Genomic DNA, 11,742 nt, shown 5'->3' with positions numbered 1-11,742 from the left:
TTTATAATTAAATAAAAATAATATTAAATTTAAATGATTCAAAGATTTAGATTAATTATATATTTATATTTAAATGATAAAAAAAATAGATACAATAAATATACTTATTTTATTTCATATTAAATATTATTTATTTCAAATTATTTATTACTTTAAAATATAAAAAATATATTATTTTTTACAAATATCTTTAATCATTATTAAAAAATTATTACAATTTAATCATTATAATAAATTTAATATTATTTTAAGAATAACTACCAATAAATTTAGCATTTTAATATAAATAATTTATAAAAATTTATTTTATTGTAGTCATTAATAAAAAAATAATTATTTTATTAAGATGCATGCATTTATACCAAATGACATGTAAACCAATTTTTTTATACCAAAAAGTAATAAGTAAGAAACAATAATTTTTTAAAATTTTTAAAAACAAATATCTTAACAAATTTTGAATAAATCATAAATGTACTTTTTTAATTTAACTAAGAATTATAAATATAAATTTTGTTGAATAGTACATAAAAAGTATCACTATTATTTAACAACAATAAAGTTTTATGTATTAAAGAAAAAATATATATAAAATATGGTCTTTTATTATTGTGATGAAACTTTTATTTGGTTATATATGAATAAATTAAAATAATTTTTTTAAAATCTTAATTTGATCTTAATTTTATTTGATTTTAAAAATACATTATTGATATAAATACTAAAGTATTGACATTTACATATTACATAATTTTTTAGCTGTGTAAATCGTTGGAGTATTATTAATAATTTTATTGTCTCATAAAATTCTAACCTCAACCTTGGTCCTGCGGGCTTTTTAGCTTGTGGAGCTTTTGACATATTAAGGTTTTTGACCCACAAAATTTTTTGACCCTAATCTATATGAATTAGGAATAAGATTGGGCCAAGTGAACTTATTGATAGCTATGCTTGCAACAACCATAACAAAGAAAATGTTAGAGGAAAATAAAAAGATGATAAGTGATGAAAGATAAAAACATATATATTTTGGAAGCATAATGAAAATTAATTATCACCTAATACCATATTGAGCATAGAAAATTGAAAAGCACCGTTTTATTCTAAAAAATAAGGGAAGACCAAATTAAAAAGGAGATTCAACCCTACTTCTATTCTTGTCCATACGCCTCTCTCCTTCTCAATTTTGTTTTTCCTTTCATGCGCAATACCTCATGTGGTCCTCTTCCAACTTTTTTCTTTTTCTCTTCCTCTACTCGAGTATCTATTTTCTTTTTTTAACTCGTCTTTTTGAAACTTCAAAAAAATCTTTGTAACTCATTTATTTATCTCTCTGGTGTGGACAACTTCGAGTGAATTTTTGGATTTAGGGTTAATGATCTAAGGAGAAATGAGTGTCATCGATTGCTGAAACATTTTCTCTTAAGGTATGCTCACAACTTAAATACATGAAAATATTTCTTTTTGAGTTCTCATTTTGATAAATGTATATTTCAAAGTTCTGAGCATAAATATAAATATTTTATTATTAAAATTAATTTTAAATTCTTGTTAAATATTATTGATATTTGAACTTTCTGGCTAGCACTTTCTTCACAATTCCATAGTACTTCTGATGAGCCGGTTAATTAGTTTTTTATTATTTGTGAATGGTTAGTGTTCATACTAACATATTTCATGATAATTATTATAATTACTTAACATGTATTGTTTTTTATAAAATATTTATTTGGGGAAACAAGTCTTTAAACTTGTTTCTTGATCATATAAAATGTGATTATGATATGTATTTTATTCAATTACATGAATTTATTTTTAAAGCACAAAAGAATTAATTATTTTCATTTTATTTTATGATATTTGGAACATATGCATTAAGATTTTTATTATTAAAAATAAAGTTGGTTAAGTATGAAAATGATTTTCTATTATGTAAATATTTTTTAAATAAGTTATGTTAAAATCTTATAACTATTAGCATAAATAATAGTTTAAATGCACATTGTTCTACTTTTAGAGGAGAGGACTACCTATAAAATGGAACAATAAGTACATAGATTAGACTATCAACGAGATGTAATTGCTCTTGTTGATATGACTATGACATAATGTATGCAAGGAGAAAATTATTTGTATAAAGATACCTTTAAAGGAGAGATGACATCCTTAGAAGCCTTACAGTGTGTGTGTGTCTATAATATTTTTTAAATGATATGTTATAAATGAGTTATATAATTGTAAACTAGTTGTCCATTCTTTGTTTTGCTTTTCCATTCATTATGATTATCATGTTTTCATTGAATCTTTGTGACTTATAAATAAGTTATATAACTGTGAACTAGTTGTGCATTCTTTGTTTTACTTTCTCATTCATTATGATTATTATGTTTTTATTGAATCTTTGTGACTAATTTTCTATTTTTTTTAATATATTTTTAACTTATTAGATAGCAAAGCTGCACTCTAGTGAGAACATCAACTCATCTCAACAGGTGCTTTGTTGGTAAGTGTAATTATTTTGATAAAAAATTTTTTTGTTACTTTTATTATATTTTAGACTTTTTGCAGTGTAGGGATATTTTATTTTGTTATGAAATAAATCTTTTATTATTGATATTAAAAAAATTAAATTCTATGTTGAATTGTAGATTAATTTTGATAAATAGTCATATTTTGAAACAATAAAATTATAAAGGAAACTTTGTTAAAATTTTAGTAAATTTCTCACATTAATTATTTTTAAAAAAATTATCGTTTTATATGTTATTTCTAAACAATCATGTCAAGTAAAACTTATAAATAACTTAATTTATGTGTTGATAACAACTTGATCTTTTAATACCTAAAATCTTATACTTTGTTATAGTTCTTTTAAAAGTTGTCACAAAATATACACATAAGCAATGTAATTCTGCCTATGCTCTTATGATTAGATTGATTTAAGATATTTATTGCAAAAGTGGTTTAGTTTATAAATTTGTAAGAAAATGTAATAAGTTAGATATTTTTATATGCTATTAGTTTTTCTTTATCAATTACCTTACCAAGTATTTTTTTTTATTAAATGTAAATACTAAAAATAAATATGGGTTAAACATAAATATAAAATATGATATTGAATTTTAATAACTCAAATATAAAAACTCTAATAATAAACGCACTACAAATGAAACCAAAGCTTTTGTAATTTATTTTATGTTTATTGTACGAGTTTGAGGGTCCATGCATGGGCGCCAAAAAAACCCCTCCCTCCCAAAATTTGCATCCCCGCCAAAGATAAACTTTGGTCCGAAACACACCCATTTCAAATAAACTCAAAGCGAAGCTTCCCAATTCCACACTCACTCTCTCAAGTGAAGAAGTTTGCGTTTTGTGAAAAAGAGGGGGGAATTCACGCAATGGGTTCGGCTTCTCTTATCGATTCTCCTTCTCCCAATCATTCTCAACCCTCTCCCGTTTCTAAAACAGGTCCTACTATAATTATTATTATAATAAATATAAGTTGACATTAATATAAATATACCCTTTTTCACTGTTCTTCCCTTCTCTAGGTTTCTCTATTGTCTTTGCCTTTGGTTTTGCTTCATACCCTTTGCTCCTTCTAGCTATTGCTAGTTAGATGTTTGTTTATTTTTGTTTTTTGTACTGGGTTCGGGATTGAAGGATTTTTTTTTCTTTTTCAGATACCCATTTTTGGTTTCTCGTGAATTTCGTGTTAACAACTCTATCTTTAGGCTTTGCTGCAGTTCTAGCTTAGGCTTCGAAAGCTCTTGTGGTCATTACCTTTGGTAGATTTCAACTGAAATAATTTTCTGGGAATTACTATCAATTTTTTAAAATAACCATTTTTGATAAATTCTTTTGAAAAACGAGTTTTCCCCCCTTCCAAATCAAGCACTTACTGATGGGAACTTGTATTAGTAATTGTATTTATTTTTTGCTTTCATTTTTTATTGCATGCACTTGTGAGCAAGAGTTGAGTGAGAAAAGTGGATCATGCTTCTGTTTTGATGTCTTCAATATTCAAATCCAGGTTTTGCAGCAACGGTAGACAGAATTAGTGGATGCTCATAACTGCTATCCTCCTAGGTCTAATTACAGTATGTTAGTAATGCATTGTGACGGATAGCATATAGATTTTAAATCTCTAGGTGGATTTTTTCAATGTAAAAATCAGAAAAGATCAAAAGAATAGAATTGGTGACAAATCAAATTTTTTGGAAATCTATTTGATGCTCATATAGATAGTAAGATAGATAGGTATTTTCTTTTCATATTTATCCTTCTATTCTACAGACAGTGTATGATTATGATGCTTATAATTCACTTATTTCTGTCTCATGCCTGTCTTAGTTGCCTTCTGCTGTGGACTTTAAGCACACATTGTATTCCCTATCAGGTTTTTTAGTTTTGTTTTCTGTTTTTGAAATAGGAGTTGAGAACGGCAAAAGTAAAAAGAATTCCATTCCCAAAACTGAGGAGGAAGTTATGGCTGGAAATAAACATAACAAGCGGAGTTCATCAGAGGGAAGTGAGCAGCCTGCTGCTACACGCAAAATGCCAAAACGAGCTGCAGCGAGTAAAAATTTGAAGGAGAAATCTTTTTCAATATCTGAGAAATCTTGTCTTATTGAAACAGAGAAGGATCAGATTGTAGAAGAAGAAACTCTAGCAGTCCGCATGACTGCCGGACAGGATGACGGTCGTCCAAATAGAAGAATTACAGATTTTATCCTTCATGATGAAAGTGGTACGGCACAGCCCCTTGAGATGCTGGAAGTTAATGATTTGTTTATCTCTGGAGTTATATTGCCACTTGAAGCAAGCGTGGGCAAGAAAAAGGAGAAAGGTATTAGATGTGAAGGCTTTGGTCGAATTGAATCGTGGGATATATCTGGCTATGAAGATGGCACTCCAGTGATATGGATTTCTACTGATTTTGCTGATTATGATTGCCTAAAACCTGCAACTACTTACAAAAAATTTTATGATCATTTCTTTGAGAAAGCCCGTGCATGTATAGAAGTATACAAAAAACTTGCAAAGTCCTCTGGTGGGGACCCTGATATAAGTCTTGATGAGTTACTTGCTGGGATGGCACGGTCTATGAGTGGCAGCAAGTGCTTTTCTGGAACTGCATCTCTAAAGGATTTTGTTATTTCTCAGGGTGAGTTTATTTATAAACAACTCATTGGTTTGGACATGACATCCAAGACAAATGACAGGATGTTTGTAGAAATTCCTGCTCTTATTGCTCTTAGAGATGAGAGTAAGAAACAAGCAAACTATGTACATCCACAGTTATTGCCCTCAAACGGGAGTTTAAAGATTGATTCAGGAATTGGAGATGAAGAAAACAAGAATCAGATGAATTCAACAACTTCTGTTGCTGAGGAAGATGAGGATGCAAAGTTAGCACGACTATTGCAGGAAGAGGAGTATTGGCAATCGATGAAGCAGAAGAAAAACCCCAGATCAGCCTCTGTATCTAACAAATACTATATCAAAATTGATGAAGATGAGATTGCAAATGATTACCCTCTTCCTGCATATTATAAAACCTCCCTTGAAGAAACAGATGAATTTATAGTTTTTGATAATGACTATGACATATATGACATTGAAGATCTCCCTCGAAGCATGCTGCATAATTGGTCGTTGTACAATTCAGATGCAAGATTGGTTTCCTTGGAACTTCTTCCAATGAAATCTTGTTCAGATATTGATGTTACCATCTTTGGATCAGGCATAATGACTTCAGATGATGGAAGTGGGTTTCATCTGGATACGGAGGCTGGCCAATCTTCTTCCAATGGTTCTGGAGCACAGGTTCCTGATGGAATTCCAATTTATCTGAGTGCCATAAAGGAATGGATGATTGAATTTGGATCGTCTATGATTTTCATATCCATCCGAACAGATATGGCCTGGTATGGTGTCTCTTGTCTAAAATAAATGTTATTTCTTCTTTTTTTTTTATATTTCAAATGAAATATAATCAGAAAATCCATTTGATTATGTGGGTATCAATCTGTTAACATAAGTTAGTTGTACACAAAGTGTTGCAAGAAAATTGGGTTGACTAGTGTCATGGAGGAATTTGTCATATGAATGAAACATATGTACACACTTTATTTAGATTCATCTTAGAATAATTTGGTTGTGGCGTCATAATTCCTTTTTAAAATGATGATCAGGCTAATTAATTCTTCATTGCTTTCAGGTATAGACTTGGCAAACCATCAAAGCAGTATGCTCCTTGGTATGACACAGTGTTGAAAACTGCAAGGGTTGCTATAAGCATTATCACCTTGTTGAAGGAGCAGAGCCGAGTTTCACGACTTTCCTTTGGAGATGTCATCAAGAAAGTATCTGAGTTTAATCAGAAACATAGTTCTTACATCTCTTCAGATCCATCAGCTATTGAGAGTTATGTTGTTGTCCATGGACAGATAATTCTACAACTGTTTGCAGAATTTCCTGATGAAAAGATCAGAAAGTCTCCATTTGTGACTGGTCTCATGAACAAAATGGAAGAACGACACCATACCAAATGGTTAGTGAAGAAGAAGAAAGTTGTGCCAAGGAGTGAACCAAATTTAAATCCTAGGGCAGCAGTGGCTCCTGTTGTATCCAAGAGGAAAGCTATGCAAGCTACGACAACAAGGCTGATCAATAGAATATGGGGAGAGTATTACTCAAACCACCTGCCAGAGGATTCAAAAGAGGGAACTGCTAATGAATTAAAGGAGGAGGATGAAGTCGAGGAACAGGAAGAAAATGAAGAGGAGGACAATGAGGAGGAGATGTTGCTTTTCGAGGGATCCCAAAAGCCACATTCAGCTTCAAAACAAATCAAAACATTTTCTGCTGACAAAGAAATAAGATGGGAAGGGAAACCTGAAGGGAAGACGAGTTCGGGATGTCTTATATATAAAAAGGCAAGTATTCACGGGGAAGTTATTTCTGTTGGAAGATCTGTGTTAGTGGAAGTTGATGAAATGGATGAACTTCCTGACATATATTATGTTGAATATATGTTTGAATCTAGGATTGGAAGAAAAATGTTTCATGGTAGGATGATGCAGCGTGGTTGTCAGACTGTTCTTGGCAACACTGCTAATGAGAGAGAAGTGTTTTTGACTAATGAGTGCAGGGATTTGGGTCTACAGGATGTTAAGCAGACTGTTCTTGTAAATATTCAAAAAATGCCTTGGGGTTATCAGCATCGAAAGGATAATATCATTGCAGGTAAAGTTGATAGGGCTAGAGCAGAAGAAAGAAAGAAGAAAGGGCTACCTACTGAATATTACTGTAAAAGCTTGTACTGGCCTGAAAGGGGTGCTTTCTTCACCCTTCCATATGATGCTTTGGGTGTAGGGTCTGGCATTTGTCACTCTTGCGAAATACAGGATGCCCAAAAGGAGAAGGATATTTTCAAAGTAAATTCATCCAAGTCTGGTTTCCAATTGAAAGGAACTGAGTATTCTCTCAATGATTTTATTTATGTAAGTCCCTTTGAATTTGAGGAAAAGATAGAGCAGGGAACTTACAAGAGTGGGAGGAATGTAGGGCTGAAAGCTTATGTAGTGTGCCAACTGCTTGAGATCATTGTCAAAAAGGAAACAAAACAAGCTGAAATTAAATCTGCACAGGTCAAAATCAGAAGGTTCTTCCGACCAGAAGATGTATCAAATGAAAAGGCATACTGCTCTGATATACAAGAGGTAATGGCTGCTTAGAAGTTAATTACTGAATCAACACATGCAAATGGGAGAGATGTCACTAATGATTTTACTGATAAATAGTAACACTGACTATAGCTTTTGTATGAGGCTTAGATGACATGATTGTGTGAATTTTTTAATGTAATTTTCACTAAGCCATTCATGCTTGATCTAATTGACTGTGATAAGTGAGCTGCTTTTTGTATGTGCATATTGTTATTCTTTGAGTATTGCTTCTACTTTGTGTATCTTCTCTGTAATTTTTCATATTGACTTATATTTCACGATATATATTTTAGGTGTATTACAGTGATGAGACCAATATAATCTCTGTAGAATCCATAGAAGGGAAATGTGAAGTCAGAAAGAAGAATGACATTCCTGAATGCCATGCCCCTGGAATCTTCCAAAATGTATTTTTCTGTGAGCACCTGTATGATCCTGCCACTGGGTCACTCAAGCAGGTTGTTTACTTGGCCCTGTTATGGTAGTGTATAATGTGCTTGTTAAGCTAAGTATATGTATTTTATGATTTATAAAGTTTTTATGTTATCCATTTTAAACAAGTATGACCTATTTGGACTTGTGTTATTGACCTAATCCATATCTCGCAGCTCATATATCCTGTAAGCTGTTTTATGTTCCCTTTTCATTTAATTGCTGTTCACAACCTATCTGTAGTACTGTGTATCAATGACTGCTTTGTGGAGAACACCTGTATATCCTATAAGCTTTATTATGTTCCCTTTTCATTTAATTGCTCTGGCAGAATTTATCCAGACTCAAAAGCTTGATCTCCTTGCCTGGTCCTGTTGTATTTACTTTCTGTAGTAAATGTTCAGTTTAAATTTGAACTAAGCATGTAAAATATGTTTACACTATTAGTAAACTAGTGCCAGTGTAGCTACTTAGGTGTTTTACCTGTACTGAAAATCAACTCTTTTTGAAAGTCGTTGTGGTGTCATATGGACATTGTTGACTGGTAGATAAAACTATACACTGTTAATGGATCCAAATAAAATCCAAAATTTAAATCATTGCAAATATTCTTTATAGATTTCCTTGTTGCCATTATTTTTCAATCAAACTTAAATTATGTATTTTAGTTTAGCTTAGTGTTTATCACTTTACATCATTCATGACAACAACCAATATTGAGGTACAAGTATGATTTTCAATAATTAACTATTTTCTTATCAATTTCTTGACAGTTGCCAGCTCATACAAAAGTAAAATATTCAAGTGGACATACAGCCGATGCTGCAGCTAGGAAGAGAAAAGGAAAAAGCAAAGAGGGAGATAGCATTTCAGAGTCTGATAAGGAAAGGAAAACATCAAATGAAAAACGTTTAGCAACCTTGGATATTTTTGCAGGTTGTGGTGGCTTATCAGAGGGGTTGCAGCAGTCAGGTAATCTTAACTACATTATCCTAGCAAGAAACAGCTGTGTTGTCTATCTTTACATAATATAACTTGTTTTTTATTGCTTGAATGCTGCAGGAGTTTCATTAACTAAATGGGCTATTGAGTATGAAGAACCAGCTGGGGATGCATTTAAAGCTAATCATCCTGAAGCATTGGTGTTCATTAACAATTGCAATGTTATCCTTAGGTAATGATCCTATTGAGATAACGCATTTCACGCCCCAAGTTTGAATAGAGCGGAAACCAGTTAAGCGACTCATTTATTTATTGTGATGTAGTGCTGTAATGGAGAAGTGTGGAGACATAGAAGATTGTATCTCAACATCTGAGGCCGCAGAATTGGCAGCAAAGCTTGATGACAAGGAAATAAGTAGCTTACCCATGCCTGGGCAAGTTGATTTCATTAATGGGGGTCCTCCATGTCAGGTCTGTCTAGCTGTTGGTTTTTCTTTTTCTAGTTTGCTGATGAATACATTATTTAATATTGGCTTGTTCCAGGGTTTCTCTGGGATGAATAGGTTTAATCAAAGCAGTTGGAGTAAAGTTCAGTGTGAGATGATTTTAGCATTTTTATCCTTCGCTGATTATTTCCGGCCAAGGTATTTCTTGTTGGAGAATGTGAGGAACTTTGTGTCTTTCAATAAAGGACAGACATTCCGTTTGACTTTGGCTTCACTTCTTGAGATGGGCTATCAGGTAAAATTATGTTATTGCATCTTTCTTCCTGAGTGATTGTACTTCAGAGTTAAAGAATAGAAGTAGAACCTCTAGGAACTAATAAATGCTGATTTACTTGTCCAAAAGGTGAGGTTTGGTATCCTTGAGGCTGGAGCTTATGGCGTTTCCCAGTCAAGAAAAAGGGCTTTCATATGGGCAGCCTCTCCAGAGGATGTGCTTCCTGAGTGGCCAGAACCAATGCATGTCTTTGCTGTTCCAGAGTTGAAAATCACACTATCAGAAAATGTCCAGTATGCTGCAGCTCGCAGTACAGCTAATGGTGCTCCATTACGTGCAATAACTGTCCGAGATACCATTGGTGACCTCCCAGCTGTCGGCAATGGAGCCTCAAAAGGAAACATTGAGGTATGTAAAATAAAAATCATTTTGAGTTGCCTTTACACTGATCATTATTACTTAACTGGGTTTTATGTTGCACAGTATCAAAATGATCCTGTCTCATGGTTTCAAAAGAAGATCCGAGGTGATATGGTTGTCTTGACTGATCATATATCAAAGGAGATGAATGAATTGAATTTGATTCGGTGTCAAAAAATTCCTAAGAGGCCAGGTGCTGATTGGCGGGATCTTCCAGATGAAAAGGTAAAGTTAAATTCTTATGAATTTTCGAATAACAATTTTTGTGATTTGTCTAATTTATGAAATCTAATGCAATACAGATAAAGTTGTCTACTGGACAAGTTGTTGACTTGATACCATGGTGCTTGCCAAATACGGCTAAGCGCCATAATCAATGGAAGGGGCTATTTGGTAGGTTGGATTGGCAAGGAAATTTCCCAACTTCCATTACAGACCCTCAACCGATGGGGAAGGTTGGAATGTGCTTTCACCCTGACCAAGATAGGATTCTTACTGTTCGCGAATGCGCTCGATCTCAAGTAAGTCTATTGCTGTAGTTAGCTGTCACCCTATATTCTATGACAAGAAATGGAATCCCAGCAAATTGGAAATTATTATTACGTGAATTGATTTCAATTATTTTAATTATTGTGGATAATTCTGAACAAGTTGTCTGTACATGGACAGTAAAATGATCCTAATTGGTGTCAGTTCATAGTTTTAATTGGGATGTCAAGGGAACTACATTCTATAACTAGTTAACCAACATAGTAATCCTTATGATCTCTGCTTAAGAAATAGCAAGATATTTACTTTGGTAAAATCTTTAAATTTGACATATTTTCATCTGCGAATGCAGGGCTTCCCAGATAGCTATCAATTTGCTGGCAACATCATACACAAACACCGGCAGATTGGTAATGCTGTGCCTCCCCCTTTGGCATTTGCATTAGGGAGAAAGCTCAAGGAAGCAGTGGATAGTAAGAGTTCAACTTAGATTAGAATATGGGCCATACATCCTGTAAAGATCATGCTCATTGATCATTTGTGTGATATTGCAAATTGTCTTTCAGGGTTCCAAAAACAAGAAACCCCTTGTGTATAGTGATATCCCTTGGTCATTTGTGTGAGGTTAATTCCTTGTTCCATAGCCGAAGAATTGTATTGATAATGTTCAAAGCTCATTCATCGTTGTCAATCAACTTGAATTTTCTTGATTAGTGATATTTTGGCCTGTTATGAAAGAAATGAGTGGGAATTACCTCAGTGTATGGTTAAATTCGATAATTGACACCAAAATTTCCGTTGATTTTTTTAATTTATTGTGAATATTTAGTGTTGTAACTGTGTCTAAAGAGCTTGCAAAAATAATAAAATAACAATCATAAATTTATGGGAATAGTGAGACCCGCTGAAAATTGATGGGTAGATTCATTGATGAGTAATGCGAGCTACTTTTAAGAGTCTTGCGGGCAGATTATTCAATTTTTTATTCTAGGTTTGTTTAAATCTT

At 32.6% G+C, this 11,742-nt stretch overlaps 1 protein-coding gene across 1 annotated transcript; it reads left to right on the top strand.

The window, feature by feature from the left end:
- The first annotated feature begins 3,380 nt into the window (after window positions 1–3,380).
- LOC113867535 (DNA (cytosine-5)-methyltransferase 1-like) lies at window positions 3,381–11,451 on the top strand. The gene is made up of 13 exons (XM_027502920.1): window positions 3,381–3,468; window positions 4,433–5,930; window positions 6,224–7,727; window positions 8,027–8,191; window positions 8,939–9,137; window positions 9,228–9,339; window positions 9,431–9,578; window positions 9,651–9,848; window positions 9,957–10,235; window positions 10,311–10,472; window positions 10,550–10,768; window positions 11,089–11,209; window positions 11,303–11,451. Exons 1-13 carry the CDS (start codon window positions 3,399–3,401, stop codon window positions 11,332–11,334), a joined length of 4,707 nt encoding a protein of 1,568 aa, XP_027358721.1. The 5' UTR covers window positions 3,381–3,398; the 3' UTR covers window positions 11,335–11,451.
- Window positions 11,452–11,742: the final 291 nt, after the last annotated feature.

The sequence above is a fragment of the Abrus precatorius genome, unplaced genomic scaffold (genome assembly GCF_003935025.1).
Source record: "Abrus precatorius isolate BTA unplaced genomic scaffold, Abrus_2018 Scaffold5, whole genome shotgun sequence".
Lineage (NCBI taxonomy): Eukaryota > Viridiplantae > Streptophyta > Magnoliopsida > Fabales > Fabaceae > Abrus > Abrus precatorius.
The sequence above is the reverse complement of the archived record's forward strand: the minus strand, read 5'-3'. Positions and strand labels throughout refer to the sequence as shown.